Source organism: Oncorhynchus tshawytscha, linkage group LG14 (assembly GCF_018296145.1).
Source record: "Oncorhynchus tshawytscha isolate Ot180627B linkage group LG14, Otsh_v2.0, whole genome shotgun sequence".
NCBI lineage: Eukaryota > Metazoa > Chordata > Actinopteri > Salmoniformes > Salmonidae > Oncorhynchus > Oncorhynchus tshawytscha.
This window is the reverse complement of record NC_056442.1, coordinates 5,435,324-5,452,440: the sequence shown is the minus strand read 5'-3', so window position 1 is coordinate 5,452,440 and position 17,117 is coordinate 5,435,324. Positions and strand designations below refer to the sequence as shown.

The following is a 17,117-nucleotide window of genomic DNA, read 5'->3' as shown; positions in this document are numbered from 1 at the left end:
CGCGCGCACACACACACACACACTTGACCTCTGGGCTGAAAGTCCCCATGGATCATCTGGTGTGAAGTCCCTTGTCTTGATGTCCCTTTAACCCTGTTTGTGTGTCTGTCCCTCTATTCCAGCGACTGTATGAGCGCTATCTACGGGCTGAGAGCTTTAGGAAGTCTCTGGTCTACCAGAAGCGCTACCTTCTGCTCCTGCTGGGGGGCTTTCAGGACTGTGAACAGGCAACTCTCTGTCTTATCGCTCGGATGGGGGCGCACCCCTCAACCCCCCACGCCCACACACACTCTCCCCTCTCACGCTTCAGAGCTGCAGTACGAGCTGTCATCGCCATCTCACGGTGGGTTGGGTGTTGTGTTGCTCGTGTGTGTGGGTGGGTCATATGTTAGAGCAATGTGTCATTGTGTTAATCCTTCCCTGTCCTTCTCCTCCAGACTGAAGTTCCTGACCAGGAAGTGGCAGAGAGTCATCAGGAGAGGAGTTACAACAACTGTCACTGTCAACGGACACAGCACAGGTGCGTGTGAGAGACATCCAGAGCGATGAAGATAGGATTACCAACGTCACACAGGCAAGGTACATGGACAGTTTTTGTAATCTTTCTATTTCACTCTCAGCTTCCAGGACTGAGGTTTTGAGGCAGCAGCAGCCACTGGCCAATCACAACTCCTCTCCACCTACTAGAGACAGCAGCCCCACCTGTAAGGGTATGGTTTCACCAATGAATTCACCCTTCAGGCTCCACAACCGGTACTGCTCCTTCCATTGTAAACATCCATTCATTTTGAGGGGAAATCTCTTTAACGACGTAGCTTGAGATTAATTTTTTTTCCTTTTCTTCCTTCCTCTTGTCTTCTCTCTTATTCTCCCCTCTTGTACCCCCCAGAGTGTATTCCAACCCGGTCCTGTCCTCTGAGTGTGCTCCGTCCAGTGTTCTGTCCCAGGATGCCGAGCGGTCTCTGACAGACTACATCCACCACCTGGAGAACGTACAGCAACGCCTGGGGGCTGCACGTCCAGGTACACACACACAACCTGGTTACACTTAATAGTTGAGCACACACTCACTGAATGAGATGAGGGGGGAGATCAGAGGTGACAGGGAGAAAGAGGGGCTTTAGCTTGGTGATGGCATCGTACCACGGCAAGTCCACTACCCACAATCCCTGGGTTAGGGGACGGCGTTGTTACCATGGACACACTTCCTCTCTGACAAACTGATCAATCAATCTCACCACCTCCAATCCCATCTCCTGACCCAGTTAGCAGGGATTACTTAGCCAATCATATCAGGGGAACCTGGAGGCGGGGCTATCGGCAGTTATGGCTGCAAGAGAACAGGACATGGCTGTACCTCAGCTGTCTGTCCCTCATCTACCGGTACAGCCCAGGTGAGGACCTAACTACAAGTACCAGAATACACTGCTTTGTTAATATCTCCCCACATCACCCCCACCATACTGAACAAACTACAAGTACCAGGATGCACGTCTCAGGGTAGGGAACAATCTAGTGTAAGCAGGCACGTGTGGGTAGTCACTACGTAACTATTCAATGGACCATTGTTCATTTTAGAATGGCTTTCTTCTGTACTGAGTGTTTTCCACAGACACCTGAGTGTTCATATGTTTGTGTGTGAGAGGGAGAGTGTGTGTTGCCCTTTTATCTGGTTCTGACGCATTGTTTTCTCTCCTCCAGACTCTCCATCTCTTCTCTCCTACCACAAGAAGTCTGACTGCTGAAGGAAGGAATGAAGCAATGTATGAATGCCTCCTTTCAATGCAACATATTTATGATCCATCTGTGTTCAAATATACAAGGGAATTGTATTTGTCTAATATCTGATTTAGAAAGTTAAGACACTTTTTTTTTTAAAGACAAATGTATTTTTTTACAATGACTTTTTTCCACAGATATTTCTGTCGGCCTCCGAGTAAATCCTAAGAGGTCTTCTCACCCGAATGCATGTGTTTTTGAAAGTATTAGATTGATATTTTTCTACCCGACCTTTATTCAAGTTTGTATCTCTGATTCTGTATATATGTTCGCTGTTAATATTTCATGTGGATAAATGTGTTAAGTTTCAGACTGGAATTCTGAGCTAGATCAAAGCTGGTGAACATGTTTTGTCAATGATTTTAATTTAATTTTATATAGATCACCATTTCTACAAAATCAATAAATATTTGAATTGTGTGATTACCTGCCTTGCGCATTGGGTGTATATCTTTTTAAGGCAGGATCAGACATGCACAGACTTATATCAATACTTACAGTATTGTTAGATTGTGGGTTGATCAAAAACTGATGGTGGTACAAACACACCTCCATTTTACTTAGTTAATGAATGATTAACACTGGTGATTAGTTCTGGGGTGCTTTGGACACACATGTATTTACCATCTCAAAATGAGACTGACAGTTTCACAGACAGGGCAAACAATCTTAATAACCAGCAACATCTTTGGTAGTTAGGGCTTCAGTTACACTGCAGATCATGACAGTTCACATAGGGGTCAAATCACTGATATTACATTTATTGGTGCTCTGGTAATTATAGATTAAACAATTTCTATACTATATTAGAATGTTTATCCGCAACAATTTCAGCTGGGGCTTAAATCATTGAGATGCCCATTAAATGATGTAATCATTCAGGGCATACAAGGTAGGTCATTGGTTAGTCGAGTGGAACTGGTACCGTTTTACATGCGCACAGTTTTCCAGATAGTAGCTCATCCTGTTTAAGGTCTTATTCCGTATAAACTGTTTACATGCACCTTTGATTTCCCGTTCACGAGTAACCCTGTGGACATGAATAAGCAGAATATTCCTCATTTAAATGAATATGGGTTAAATAGAGTAGTAATTGATATCTGGACACTGACTGCATATAATCTCACATGTGCCATAATATAAACTGCAGAATGTATGCATGTCTTGCATTAAAATAATAAACAAATATCTTTCATTTGCCTCGGGAACAGGAGTGGAGAACTTTACATGTTGCGTTTATTTTAGTTAAGTGTTGGTCCCTGTTTCATCAGCTGAGACAAAAAGATCAGAAATTTTCCATACACACAAAAAGCGAGAGTTTTGTACCCAAATGTATTTACATCCCTGTTAGTGAGCATTTCTCCTTTGCCAAAATAATCCACCCACTTGACAGGTGTGGCACACTTTTTTTTTTAAAAGGTTATCTGTGTCCAACAGATGTATATCTGTATTCCCAGTCATGTGAAATCCAGAGATGAGGGCCTAATAAATGTATTTCAATTGACTGGTTTCCTTCCTTATATGAACTGTAACTCGGTAATATCTTTGAAATTGTTGCGTTATTATTTTTGTTCAGTGTGATTTATTTCAGCATCTCTTGAGAAAATGCAAATGTATTATCTTTGACACTTATGCATGCAGACAGTTTTTTAACCACATCAAATATGCTCCCAAAACGAACTAATGTCTATAAAGAAACGTGTTTTGTCCGCTTTTAATTAAATTAAAACCGTTAACTGATGCCATTTGGACACTGCACAGGACCAACCATTCCTATTTGTTTTAGTTATTGCGTTCTCCCCGGGTCCCTAAACGAAACAGAAAAATGTAATGGTGAGAACTAGATTAATGCATTCATTCTATCGATGTCAGACAGTCTGGCGAACACTATTTTATTTAGTCTTCTAGGGCAACACGTTATGACAAGATACGCTGCATGTATAAATATAATTGACGAACAAATGGCCGAAATTCTAAACAGAAACTTGTCTAAATTTGGGGTGAAAATAGCCATTAGACTTTACGGTCCAGAACAGAGTATCAGCTAAATCAATTGTGGTGGATCGAACTGCGCAGGTAGCCTACTTTTTTGAAGTAATTTGTTTGACAATCCAACGAAAACATAATCACACAACACCCATGATATGCAAAACGGAGCACTTACAGACAGTGAAAAACTGGCTACGATGTGTTTACATGCCACAGTATCCAGTCTAATGCTGCGTTCAAATACTAGTCGGAACTAGGAAACTCCGAAATGTTTGCTAACTGGTTGTATTTATACAAGTGCCGATGTCAACCGCTTAGCAAGTCATACATTTCCGAGTTTCGTAGTGGCAACTAGTAAGGGAACGCGGCATAAGAGTAACATATCCAAGTAGACCGGACGAGGAAGTCTGACGTTTTACCCCTACGGTTTACGGTCTTCACATTTGTGTACATTCACGTCAGTCATTTCAACACGAAGCTAAATGCTAGGCTAACTGTGCTAGATAAAAGGCGAATGGTGGTTTGGCGCAGGTAGAACATTCGTGCCCACTGAGTTTGCATTTTAAACCGCAGTTAGTCCTGGCCCGACCGTACGATGAAGTTTCTATTCTCTCGTATCTGTCTGTGATGTACGGATGGGTAGTTGACGGACTATCGTCGCTTTTCGAGCCTATAACCGGGCAAAAACATTCCGGTTGGCCTGGTTTGAACGTTGGCGGGGAGATAGACTCGCAACGGCAGGATAGCAACGCCAGGCCAACCAAAAGGAACTACCAGAGGTCGGTGACTGGCACATGTACTGTCTTTGGTGCTAGTGTGATCTGTGTAGCTGTTTATGGAACGCGTTAGTAAGCTGGCTGGCAAACGCTAGCCAGTCAACTAGCTAACCGCTAGTCATGTCACCCAAGTTTACTAACCTAGCTAGCTAATTATTAGCAACAATTGTCATTCATTCCAGTTGGTGTTCGCTGCTTGTTTCAAAAATGAATAAGGCGAGCTAACGCTTTCCTCGCGCCACTTACCAGACATTAGCTAACTATTTCCTAACGTACCAAATAGCAAGGTACTGTAGAAATGAATAAATGTAACAAACTTACAGTAGCTAACTTGCTAACAAATGTAACTTTACTATCTGGCTAGTTACTGTCAGGTAGTTACTGTTCGTTGTTGTTGAGTAAACGTGTTTACATTCTGTTACAGCATTCATGTTTCAGGAAATGTTAGCCAGAGTGAACCAGTGGCGATCAAGAGACGGAGAAAAGGTATGCTAACTTATTACCAATAACTTTTAACCACTGTTCTTATAATTAATTGTCATTGTAACTAACGTTAGCTAGTTAGTCAGCTTTGAACTGACTACATCTGTACTGTACTCTCTCATTGTCTTAGACATCATTAGTTTTGTGAAGAAGACTGTAGCAGGGGTGGCTGGGCTGCTGAGACTGAGGGACCCACTGTCTCCTGACAGTGAGAGAAACAGAAGGTACACAGCAAGCCAGGTATGAATGTGTACCAGTGGTGCGTTCTAGTACCGTACACAACACACACATAAACCACTGCTCTGACTGAAAGACACATACCTGTATATAAACGTTAAAATGTTTGTGCAATAGCTGCACAATATTCACATCTGACTATGTCCTTAATCACTCCTATTATGTAGGGCCCTGTGGGCCTGATGGGAATAGATGAACTCCACACCTCATGGATGAGCAGCTCTGACTGGAAAATGGGTGAGTAACAAGGGCTCTGATTGTTTGATCGATAAGGAAGGAGGACAGCTGTGTTGTACATTACAACATCATGGTGTGTAATGTATGTGTAACAGCAGAGGGGACAGGTCAAGTGGTTGCTTCAACCTGTTTATCCCTCTTTCCATGTCTCCAGAGAAACCAACAGTAGGAGGACAGAGGGAGAGGGGGGGGCTGGGCCTCCTCCAGGGAGCCTCTCCCCCTCTGAGAAAACACAGGTAGGCTTCCTTTTCTGTCTACTGCATACTTTCAGTTCTGGGGCTTTAACACAAAGGTTCTACATATGTGGGATATGTGTTCTTCCTTTAAACGTTGTGTCCTCTGTCTTATTTTCAGTGGCTCAGTGCTGGGTCCAGGGAACCCAGACAGAGGGAGAGACGGAGACGAGCCCCAGAGACGCTCCCTCCAGCTCCTGCCCAGTCGGCCTACCCTGGGGGTTGGGACAGGACCCCCCAGCTCCGACCTACTCCCGCCCACCCCTAACCGCACCCACAGACAGTGCTTGGCAGTGGAGGAGGTGAGTTAAGAATTAGTTTGAAATTAAAATCAACCCTGTGATTGATCCTGGTTTTTATTAAATGCCACGCCAGGTATGTCAGTAGTTGTCAGATTGGTTATTTTTCCAGGTTCTGAAGGAGAGTGATAAGGAGCACTACAGACGGCTTCTGGAGATGGTGTCCGATAAATACAGCAAGAGCCAACCGCTGCCCTTCACCCGCACCAAACCCCAGGGGTGAGTGGTGATGGAGAGTGTGAGATTATAGTTTTAATTCCAGTGGTTCGGTTAGCTAGCTTTTACAAACCTCTGTTTTCTTCGCTTCCTCACAGGGCAACATTTACACAGGATGGACATAGAATTGCCATTTTGGGAAGAACCTATGAGTCTGTGACCCCAAAGACAGGACCTCTCAGAGGTAGACTACTATCACAGCCTCTCTCACCCCCCTTCTCATGTATTGGAAGCTGTTGTCCTAGGCTAATGTTTTCTCCTTCTCCTATCTGCAGCCAACCCCAGTGTGTATATGTGGAGAGATACATCCTCAGCCAAACAAACCAGAGACATGAGAGGAGAGTTGTGGCTCAGTAAGCCTCTCAGCGCAGCTGTGGATACACAACCTGCCAGCAATGCAACGGTAGGACACACACTTATGAACTGTAGTAAGGATGCTAGGAAGAGTCATAAGGCTGCTATGAAGCATCATAAGGTTGTTATAAAGTCTCTCTCCCTCTAGCAGAAGCAGCCAGAGCTGGATCTCTCTGCAGAGGTGGCAGCAAGACTCAACCTGGTTGACAGAGAGAAGCCAACACATACTGACACTCTCAACAGTGCAGAGGAGCTCCCCAGGTTCAGCAAGGTGAGTGTTCTTTTTCCCTATAATGGTATGTCTGTGTAGTGTGTTGATACATGAGTGTTCGTATTCTATGGGTCTGTTTTCATTCTGTTTATTTCAAACTGTGTGTGTGTAGGAGATGGCTGTGGAGGTGAGTCGTGCCCTGTCCCAGAGGGATCCTAACCTGGTCCTGAGCTCAGCCTTCAAGCTATGCATCACACAGAGAGACCTGGCCTCTCTACAGGAAGGGAGCTGGCTCAACGATGAGGTGTTTGGTTGTTGGCTGTTAAGTTTGAGGTTGCTGGTGTGTGTGTGTGTGTGTGTGTGTGTGTGAGTCTAACAAAAAAAAAACTCTCCCTCTCTGTCTCTCAGGTGATTAACTTCTACCTGTCCCTAGTAATGATTCATAGCAGTAGTGTGGGGCAAGGGCTGAAGGTCTACTCCTTCAGTACTTTCTTCTTCCCCAAACTTCATGGAGGGGGGCACTCCGCCGTGAAGCGATGGACCAAAGCTGTGGACCTCTTCCAGTATGACATCATCCTGGTTCCGCTGCACCTGGGAGTCCACTGGTCACTGGCTGTAAATCACCCCAGATTGACGGGGATTCATTCACTTTAGAACAGTGGTCACCAACCGGTTAATCACGGCTGACTGGTCGATTTCCTAGTCAATCACCAAACATTTCTGCACTTGATTCGGCAGCCCTATACTGGGAAGGCTGTGTTCCCATTTTTAACCATTTCATTTGTTTGAAGGGAGATGTCCGCCTACCCGGCAGTCCCATTGAGAAAATCAAGTGCACCTATAGGCAATGTTCCCTCTAAGCTGCACGCTGAAATATCAGCATGCACAGAGAAGCACGAGATTGAACATCACTCAACTTTCTAGAGTTTACACTATCAACGTTTCCCTTTACTGTGGGAATTGTGATTGAATCAATGCAATACTAGCCACTTTCAATGCAACATACTGAAATAAAACTAACTATTCAAGTGATTTTTGTTGTAGGCAGAAAGCGTCGTAGTAGGATTCTATTGCATTGACACGCACGACTCAGCCCATACTCTACAGACTGGTGCGGCATAACCAATCAGCAATGCAGTAGGCCTATATGCAAATAGACCATTGCCGTATATGGATCTGTGCCATTCACTTTGAACTGGACTGTGTTTACAGCATGAGAGGTCATGAGTAGATGTGATTGTTTTGAAACAAAGATAATTGAAAAATCATCTGAAGAACATTGGCAGAGCAATTCAAGCATAGCCAATATAGCCTACTATAGCACAACCCTCATTGCTACATAATTGTTTTTAAATGGTTAATGTTGCATAGGCTGACGTTTTTTTAAAGTCCTGTTAAAAAATTTAAAAAATCTGAGTGGTTGATCTTGGCTTGCATTTTGAGTCAAAGTGATCATTACTCAAAGGTTGGTGACCACTGCTTTAGAAATTCCACTGGTACTTCTCTGTGGTCATTTGTAGATACCTGTGGACTTTGTTTATTTCTTTCTCCTTCTCTAGGTGATAAACTTTAACTCCAGGACCGTGAGGTCCTATGACTCTATGGGACAGAGACATGACGACATCTGCAGCCTCTTACTGTGAGTCCCCAGTCCCCTTCCAGTAATCATTTGGTTTGACAAAAGTACCTGTAATCTGATGACCATCTTTTTTGTCATTTCATTCTGTAATCCTGTAATGTATTTGGTTCGTCCAACCCTGTCCAGGCTGTACCTGAGAGAGGAGCACAAGGCCAGGAAGAACCAAGATCTGGACGCGTGCAAGTGGACAGTGGGCAGCTTGAGGGCCAGCGTAAATTACCCAGACAGAAATTCATATCTAATTATCTTTGTTGTTCTTATTTTGTCTTGAATGTATACACAGAGTGTGTCTAGGGCTGTCAGAAATAGTATCCGTTCTCTAGTGATTTACTTTTCACCAGGATCCCGTGTGTGTGTGTGTGTGTGTGTGTGTGTGTAGGAGATCCCTCAACAGAAGAATGGCAGTGATTGTGGAGTGTTTGCCTGTAAATATGCTGACTATATCGCCCAGGGGCGGCCTCTCAACTTCCGACAGGTACATACGCCATCACAGGCTATCATACTCACTCGGTGTACACTCATACAATCTCTTTTTCACTCACGCACTGATGTCTCTCACTCGCTCTTCTCAGTGTCACATGCCCCTGTTCAGGAAGCTGATGATCTGGGAGATTCTCAACCAGAGGCTTCTGTAAGACTACATAAAAAGACATTTCAGCTGCAGAACATCCATTACAACAGAAATGCTAACAAACGACATCAGGCATGACTACTACACAGGCTCCAAACTACAACATGAAGCACAAAAGCAATAAATGAAAAAGACTTAAAGGACCAAAGCTATGGACCACAGAAGGACCTCTTACCCTCTATCAGTGGGTAGAAGTGCAGTCCTGGTAGTGAAGACAGGGTGGGTGCTCTCTGAAGAATAGAGGTTACAAAGGAATGGTTTGGAATTGATTGTGTGTTCAGATACATCCTGAAGTGCCTTGGACTCCAGAGAGGGTCTCTGTCATACTTCTAGAAAACACTAAATGGGGAAGCAGCATCTACAACAGCAGGGATTTTCAAGTGTGTAACTATCTTAAACTTGGAACAAGCTTTCTGTGTGAAACCAGAGTGTTTTGTGTGTATATGTATGTATGTGTGTGTGTGTGTCTATATTAGGTACTTTTATTTTTATGACTAGTAGAAAGTGGAGTGACAACTGAGGCATATGTTATGAGTGTTATTGAATGTCTTAATTTATGGTTGAATCGTCATTGAAGGCAGACACAAGAAGGCTGCATGTGTGCGTTTATTTATGTAAATAGATATTTTTTGACAAATGTTTTGGTGTGCGTAGCTGAGTTTAGCTGCTTTCATTTTGTCTGGACTGGAAGAGAGACCGGAGTGTGAGGTGTGCCATCTCTAGCAGAGCAGGACCCCATCTTAATCCCTCACCACCACTAACAGATGGGGACAAATCATTTAAATCCTAAATGTGTAACAATAGTTTATTTATTTGATGCGGAAGGCCTTTCTTTTATGGCATGTATATAATTTAATCCAGCAGTAACAGCATCTGTGTAGATGTTTTTGCCATGAACTTTATAGCAGTTCTATTGGATTGTATGAGTTTTCATTAAAGGCATGTAGAGAAGAATTTCTAATGAGTCTGTACTGCTTTAGCTTGGGTTGGCCTCCGAAATTGCTCCCTATGACTCAAAGTGGTGCATTATATAGGGTTCCATTTCCAATAGGCCCTTGCCCTTGAATCTGTATGTGCTTTAGCTTACTCCCCTGTGGTGTTCAGTGTGATGGTAACCCTGTAGCTAACATGTATGGGACGGCAAAAGAAGTTGGCTAAAGCGCGTACAGATCTGGGACCAGGCTAGTACTGATTATGCACTGGTCATTACACTGCGTATTACATTGTGTATTTCTGCTGCTATTATTCATGCGTGCATAGAGCCATGCTGACAACCTCAGTCATATTTTTGTATGTAATAAAGATCAGAAGGAAATAAATGGATCTGCTTGTGTTATTGACTAATCACTGTCGTCATTTGTGAGTGTGAGTGGCATTTCTGTCTTAGTGTGTGGATATCCTTTGTTTATGGAAGATGTATACAAGAGCTATGTTTCATTATACTCCAAACCTACAGGTGGCAGTATTGTGACTTTTGGCGTCTAGTCAACCATTTTTTTGTAGGAGGGAGAAGCCCAGCGCATGCGTGACTGCACAAAAATTGGACCATCGAAACAGAACGACTTCTACGCAATATTACTTTCAAGAGTTATCTTACTTAAAGTAGTTTGAAATGTAATGTATTTGCCTTAATCTATCTTACAAAGGGCCGTCATTTTATGTGACCGTATTTGTGTGATCTCCAGTGCAAATTCGTTCTGTGGTAGTTTGTTTGCAATATTTGGCATGTAGCTGGCGGGAAGTGAAAATGTTATATTTATCCCTTTACGATATTTTCATCAATTAGCCAATGGAAGGTGTCTTTTTAACCAGGGCGTGCCCCGCTTAATGTTTTTGAAAATCACGGTCGATTAATGTGAGAAAAGTACTTGCACCGGGGCTTTTTCTGGATGGTAGCGTCCCACTGGAAGGATCCGCTGTGAGTCTGCTTTGTTTCTAAAACCATAAATACATTTTATCTGCCCCCCCACAGGAGAATTGTTTAACAATTGCAATGTGAGATTTATTCATATGTTATCATTATTCGATTAACAGCCATCAGCCCTTTTTTGTCCCTTTTCTTTTAAAGCTCTCTGACATTTCCACCACAATGTCTCAGTCAGAGACGTGTTGCATTTGTGGGGTGAGGTTTGTGAGGGGGCCCAAGGGTTACAACAGGAGGAAAGTCACCACGCTGACCAGCCCCAAGACCTTCCAGCTAGTCTTTGACATCACTCCTGATGACTCATCCTTCCTCTGCTGGGTCTGTCTGGGTGTGCTCAGAAGGAAAACCAAGCAGGATGGGAAGCTTTGGACTTGGTCAGATTTGCCAACAAAAGTTGGTAGACATCGAAAGCCCCGTGCCGAAATACCAAGCTCATCCACAACATTATCCAATCAAACTCCAATTATAACCAACCCATCCTCGTTATCCATAGAGGAGTGTATTGCTTCTCTAAAAAACAAACGGAGGCCAGTTCGTCAGTGGGATGGGGAGAAATGGACCACCTTGACTTCTCGTACCCCAGAATCCCATTCAACGGCCATCAGACGACCTCAAACGCCCATAGCCCCAACCACACACTCCTCTTCAACACCATCAAATCAAGTAAATTCCTCCACATTATCAAGTCAAACTTCAAATCAGATCAGTTCTCTGTTCTCCTTTGGCGAGAGGACAACAAAAAGACGTCCGAAGGCACCCCAACCTACAACACACTCCACACTCCTGTCTCCGTTCCCCGTTGACGAAGGTATAAGGCCCAAGAAGAAGAAGCTCCCTTTCTCCAAGACTAAGCAGAGCTATGGGTTTGGCCCTCATGCCAAGGCTCTGCATTACATGCACAGCCACCAGCACCTGAAGGCCTTCAGGTCCCTGATGAAGACCAAAGCTAGAGAAGCCATGATCATTTTCCTCGCCGAGGTCATCGCCCAGGAGGTAATTGTTGTTTTAACATAACATAATTCATTTAAAGAATGGATTTGTTTATAGGCTACCGGCAGTTTATGGCTCATCAGGTGTCAGTGTGTCGTTGTTGAAGATGTGTTTGGCAAAGAAATGTATGATTGATCCATTTGTCTGATTTACCAGAGTAAGGTATTGATGAAGGACCAACGTGGGCCATTGCGTCAGCCGCTGACTGAGGCGAGTGTGAGTGGATTTTCCTGGGACACGGTTCTAGCGTGGGGGGAAGAAAAGGCCCCTATGACCCTGGCCTGTCTTAGGGCCATGTTCCCCAAACCCAACACCATCAGGACACAGGTTATGATGGGAGCAAGGGAAACTAAACGGTGAGAGATCAGAGCTAATCAATTAATAATAATTGATTGTAGGCACTTTTCCAGATGATCAACGCGTTTTATGTTGTATGGGGGTCACAACAGTTTTATTTAAAAAAAATGTACATTTAAAATTCTGTTTTGTACTTGAAAACATGGTTTCCCAGGGCTGAATTATGTGACTGCTGTTCATTATTAATGACTTACTCTCTGTGTGCATGAAAGCATAAATTGGTTGTAACATGTTCTCCATTGATCTCTTTTGAAGCCCGAGGACAGAAGAGGCGGCAGGTGATATGGTCAGCCAGAGGGCGGGGCTTATCCTGGCCATCGTCCTCTACACCTCCATGCAGAAGTGCAACTTCATCCAGGCCTCTCTGGGGGTCGAGTTCTGGAAACAGGGCTGTCCTCTCAGCGTGTTGAAAGCCCTCAGTGCCCTAGGGGTGTGTCCCAGTGCTGCCTCTACCAGGAGACACGCAGAGAGGCTAACAACCGGCTTTGATCCACCTCAGCAGGACCGGACAGAGGGGGGGGTGGTGGTGGAGGAACCTGGGGTAAATTCTATTCCCTCAGCAGAAAAAATATTCTGTTTGTTTACTTTTGTATGTCTCTTGGTGTCTGTATTAAATGATTTTTGAAAATAATTTCCCCTTGGTTTGTTCTGATGTGGCTCTTATTCATTTGTGGTCCCTGCAGGACTCCTTTTGTAGATCTGAGGATGAGAGTTGGACTCTGAGTTGTTCTGAAGAGTATCCCAGTTCCTCTCCGACCCACTCTCTGAACCCGTTCTCAGACCAATCCCACTCCAGAGACGGGTAAGAACCATTTCCTGGAGAGAGGGGTTAGCAGTCCGTAGCTACTCTTTTGGTAACCACAAAGTCTGTCCATAAAACTACCTCGCACAGAAAGGTGGGATTAACTGGAGCTAATTATGAGATTCTCCTTTATTTATGTATGTGCCCTCAGGTCCTCGTCCGATCGGAGTTCCAGACCTGACTCCAGATCTCGCTTCAGGTGAGAGTCTGTGTTTTTGATGTGTTTGTGTTTGATGATGATCCCTCTCTCCTTGTGCCCCCTGACTTTTCTCCTCTCGTGTCCACTGCAGGAGCGACGACTACCAAGGCCCTACTCAGAGGCATGACTCCCGGGAGTACCAGAATCTGATCAAAGAACATGGTTACCACAAAGTCCAGAAGTAAGTTATAGAGATGTGATCCTCTACGGAGCTGTAGTAACTGAATTTTGGTTGAGGACCTGCGTATACAGGTTTTCACTTCAACCATTTGCTCTTATCTCAAGGCTATAACCTACTAGTGTCTTCCTGTCCCTCTCATGCCTTCACAGACCTACATTGAGTCGATGGACGAAGAACAGTGAGGACAAAAGGGAGGCAAAGGAAAAACCTGTTCAAAACCCCAAGAGAAGGAAGATGACAAAAAAGAAACCTGCTCAATCGCCTCCAGTAGTAAACGCAACTGGCGCGCACCGTTCAGACATGGAGACTTCTCATATAAGTAAGGTAAACATGGAAGTCGTTCAAACATCTCAAGTAGACAACACACACGTGGAACCCATTCAAACGTCTCAAGTAGACAACACACACGTGGAACCCGTTCAAACATCTCAAGTAGACAGCAGACACGTGGAACCCGTTCAAACGTCTCAAGTAGACAACACACCCATGGAACCCGTTCAATTGAGCGATACAAACAAGAAACCTGCTCCTATAAGTGAGACAAATGTACAACTTGCTCAAATGTCTGTAATGAGCGAGACAAACATGGAACAAATTAAAATGCCCAAAAGAGGCAGGCCAAGAAAGGAACTTGCTCAAATGTCTGTAATGAGCGAGACAAACATGGAACAAATTAAAATGCCCAAAAGAGGCAGGCCAAGGAAGGAACTTGCTCAAGTAAGTAAAACAAACATAGAACACATTCAAACTCCACAAATAACCGACACACACTTGGAACCTGCTCACAAGCTCAGAAGTCCAAGGAAGAAACCTGTCCAAACGCCCCAGGTAACTGACACACAAAACAAACCCATTCAAGTAAGCAATCCAGACATTAAACTTGCTGAGACAAACAAAGAATCAGTTGTACAGGCCAAGAATGGGAGGCCAAAGAAGGGATTCGTTCAAATTCCACTATTAACCGACACTTGCATGATACCCTTTCCGGTAAGCGAGGTAAACGCGGACACCACTTTAATGCCCAGTAGCGTGAGATCAAGGAAGAGACCCAGACAAGTTCCCCAAGTATCCGGCACAAACCAAGAACTAACTCAAATGCCCAGAATAACCCAAACCAACAAGGAACCCTCCGAAATGCTTCAGAAAATGGACACACGCATTGCACCTGCTGTAACATCTAAAAGAGGGCGGACAAGGAAGGGACCAATTGAAATGTCCCAAGAAACCAACTTACACACAGAAGCCGGTCTAATGCCTCAAGCTGGTGAAATGAATCAGCAACGTGTCGAAGGACGGGAAACAAATAAAGAACCCGCGGAACCCCAACAACTCACTGGAAAGGCTAAAGTAAATCAGAGCAATAAAGTACCTGCAAAGACACCTGAAGAACTAGATCAAATAGAATTAATTTCAAAGCGCAAAAGAGGCAGGCCAAGGAAAGAACTTGCTCAAGTGATCAACACAAGCAAGGAAACCCCTTCAATGCATAAAATCAGCAAAACAGGCAAAGAATCTGCTCTTACCCGGGAAATAAAAATTATTGTCAATAGGATGGAAAGCTGTAGTGCAGCTGAAATGCCCCAAATACGTGAGATGAACAATGAACCTGTTCAAGTAAGTGCGGAAAACTTTGAACCTGTTCAAAGACTGAGTGGGGGGTCAATGGAGGGACTCGTTCAAATGCCCCAATTAAGCTGCACGGACATGGAACCTGGTAAGTTAGGCAGGACCATCATGGAAACCACTTCAACGGCAGAGAGGACTGACAAAGAACCTGTTCGAAGGCCTCAAGCAAATGAAACAAAAGCAGAACTTGCTCAAACATCTCAGATAATGGAAACGATAAAGGAACACATTCAAGTAACCAACACAGACAAGGAAACCGCTTCCGTGCCCAAAAGAAGCTGCACAGACAAGGAACTTGCTAAAAGGTACAAAATGAGTGACTTTCAGACCCGGGTAATAAGAATAGTTGACACTAGGATGAGGGCAAAAGAATCGGTTTCAATGCTTCAAGTACACGACACAAACCAGGACCCTGAACCTGCTGCAACACCTGAAATAGGTGACACAAACAAACAACCCACGCGAGTGATCAGAATAGTTGTTAACAGGAGGATACCGGCAGACATATGTAGTCACACCCGGAAAAGCCTGGAGTGTCTGGCTGAGGTAGCGGCCAAATGTGCTCCATTAGATGTTAAATCTGCCGAAGAGGATGGATAGGTAGGTAGACGCATGTTACTTATCAAAATAACAAACTTCACAACATGACGTCTCAGGAAGAATTTTCTTTTTTGTGAAAGGGTATAACCCTAACTTAATGGGTGGGGAATAGTCTGCCTCGTCTTCTGTATTCGTTTTACTGTAATTGTACATACCAGGCCTTTGTCTTAGCAATTGTCTTCTCCACCTTGTTCATTTGATATGTACATAATCCCAGCAACCTTCTTGTGTTTTTTGTCATTGTGTCCACTGTGGATTTAGTGTATTTGTTAGTCTTATTCCATTTTGTATTTAGTTGTTCTGGTTGTACTTCTGTGGTTGTTGACAATGTAATATGTACAATGTAATAAAAATGTATGTGTTTTGTACAAAGGTTATTCCTGCAGTCATAGTATCCATGCTAATTTCAGGGTATTTGTTTTCATTACACTTACAAATTTAATTTGACTAAAAGCAAAGACTGAACCAAAACAGATTTGCCCACTAATCTTTAAACTAGAAAATAAATTGTTAGAAAACAACCACAGCGTTTATTTTGACTCAAGGCTTTTCCTTTCATACTGTTTTTGATGTATACATTCTTGCAATAATATTGCGTGGTAATACTTGTGATAATTGTGTGTATATTGCTGTTGTCTTATGTAAAAATGAAGCTCACAGAATAAACAGTACAATTGTATACATGGATACCAATGCTTCATAATAAAACATATTTGAAACTAGAAAAACAACCACAGTGAGATTCAACCCTCAGGCATCAACAACATTAGAACCAGTAGCCTGGTCCATATCCCTGGAGCTAGTCCAAGGTGCCATCAAGGGTAGGGACAACCTTGTTTTTTTCACATATTTAAAGCTATTCAATCGGTTAGTCATTTCAAATTTTTGTAGATTAGAAATGTGATAAGTGAAGTGTATATTGGGTAAGATTGGAAAACAACAGTTGAAATCGAGAAGGTAAATGTTGACCTTTTGGTTGCACACATCCAGATGATGCTGCGTACCATTTTGGGCAATGACACTGTAGGTGTGATCTAGGTGTAAAAGCCTTTTCTAATATTTGACTCTCCCCTTCAATAACACCTACAGCATCATCAAGCAATCAAATGTATTTATAAAGCCCCTTTTTACATCAGCCATTGTCACAAAGTGCTATACAGAAACCCAGCCTAAAACCCAAAACAGCAAGCACCATAGCTAGGAAAAACTCCCTAGAAAGGCAGGAACCTAGAAAGGAACCAGGCTCTGAGGGGTGGCCAGTCCTCTTCTGCCTGTGCTGGGTGGAGATTATCACAGCACATGGCCAAGATGTTCAAATGTTCATAGCTGAACAGTAGGGTCAAATAATGTGTTT

At 43.5% G+C, this 17,117-nt stretch overlaps 3 protein-coding genes across 16 annotated transcripts in view; all 3 read left to right on the top strand.

Moving 5' to 3' along the window:
- LOC112266418 (pericentrin) overlaps window positions 1-2,210 on the top strand; it is a 36,264-nt gene extending 34,054 nt beyond the window's left edge. For 5 of the 8 annotated variants that reach the window (XM_042296928.1, XM_042296930.1, XM_042296929.1 and 2 more), the window contains 5 exons: window positions 123-343; window positions 438-520; window positions 621-753; window positions 890-1,023; window positions 1,702-2,210. In XM_042296928.1, coding sequence (XP_042152862.1) covers window positions 123-343; window positions 438-520; window positions 621-753; window positions 890-1,023; window positions 1,702-1,745 — 615 coding nt within the window. In that variant the 3' untranslated portion in view covers window positions 1,746-2,210. The remainder of the gene's footprint in view (window positions 1-122; window positions 344-437; window positions 521-620; window positions 754-889; window positions 1,024-1,701) is intronic. The other 3 variants (XR_006078770.1, XM_042296926.1, XR_006078769.1) reach the window with 3 other exon arrangements.
- Window positions 2,211-4,101: 1,891 nt separating this feature from the next.
- LOC112266417 (sentrin-specific protease 2) lies at window positions 4,102-10,417 on the top strand. 4 transcript variants are annotated; one of them, XM_024443859.2, is made up of 16 exons: window positions 4,105-4,547; window positions 4,969-5,030; window positions 5,158-5,267; window positions 5,432-5,501; window positions 5,656-5,737; window positions 5,856-6,036; window positions 6,146-6,252; window positions 6,348-6,433; window positions 6,525-6,652; window positions 6,755-6,874; window positions 6,987-7,118; window positions 7,223-7,429; window positions 8,374-8,453; window positions 8,580-8,664; window positions 8,833-8,928; window positions 9,026-10,417. In XM_024443859.2, exons 1-16 carry the CDS (start codon window positions 4,396-4,398, stop codon window positions 9,086-9,088), a joined length of 1,761 nt encoding a protein of 586 aa, XP_024299627.1. In that variant the 5' UTR covers window positions 4,105-4,395; the 3' UTR covers window positions 9,089-10,417. The 4 variants fall into 4 exon arrangements, with proteins under 4 accessions (XP_024299629.1, XP_024299627.1, XP_024299626.1 ...); XM_024443858.2 differs by having other exon boundaries at window positions 6,752-6,874; XM_024443861.2 differs by lacking the exon at window positions 7,223-7,429 and having other exon boundaries at window positions 4,102-4,547; window positions 6,752-6,874.
- A 197-nt stretch (window positions 10,418-10,614) lies between these two features.
- On the top strand, window positions 10,615-16,442 carry LOC112266415. 4 transcript variants are annotated; one of them, XM_024443857.1, is made up of 9 exons: window positions 10,615-11,002; window positions 11,153-12,001; window positions 12,155-12,354; window positions 12,611-12,896; window positions 13,039-13,157; window positions 13,309-13,356; window positions 13,448-13,537; window positions 13,657-14,098; window positions 14,177-16,442. In XM_024443857.1, exons 2-9 carry the CDS (start codon window positions 11,174-11,176, stop codon window positions 15,761-15,763), a joined length of 3,600 nt encoding a protein of 1,199 aa, XP_024299625.1. In that variant the 5' UTR covers window positions 10,615-11,002; window positions 11,153-11,173; the 3' UTR covers window positions 15,764-16,442. The 4 variants fall into 4 exon arrangements, with proteins under 4 accessions (XP_024299625.1, XP_024299624.1, XP_024299623.1 ...); XM_024443856.1 differs by having other exon boundaries at window positions 13,657-14,150; window positions 14,229-16,442; XM_024443855.1 differs by having other exon boundaries at window positions 13,687-16,442.
- Window positions 16,443-17,117: the final 675 nt, after the last annotated feature.

Excerpts from the sequence above, each read along its gene's own strand:
- LOC112266415 (XM_024443853.1), top strand. The coding sequence starts at position 11,174 with ATGTCTCAGTCAGAGACGTGTTGCATTTGTGGGGTGAGGTTTGTGAGG. Across the intron at positions 12,002-12,154 it reads CCGAGGTCATCGCCCAGGAG|AGTAAGGTATTGATGAAGGA; the intron begins GTAATTGTTGTT and ends CTGATTTACCAG. Across the intron at positions 12,355-12,610 it reads GGAGCAAGGGAAACTAAACG|CCCGAGGACAGAAGAGGCGG; the intron begins GTGAGAGATCAG and ends TCTCTTTTGAAG.
- LOC112266417 (XM_024443858.2), top strand. The coding sequence starts at position 4,396 with ATGTACGGATGGGTAGTTGACGGACTATCGTCGCTTTTCGAGCCTATA. Across the intron at positions 6,037-6,145 it reads AGTGCTTGGCAGTGGAGGAG|GTTCTGAAGGAGAGTGATAA; the intron begins GTGAGTTAAGAA and ends TTATTTTTCCAG. Across the intron at positions 8,454-8,579 it reads GACATCTGCAGCCTCTTACT|GCTGTACCTGAGAGAGGAGC; the intron begins GTGAGTCCCCAG and ends AACCCTGTCCAG.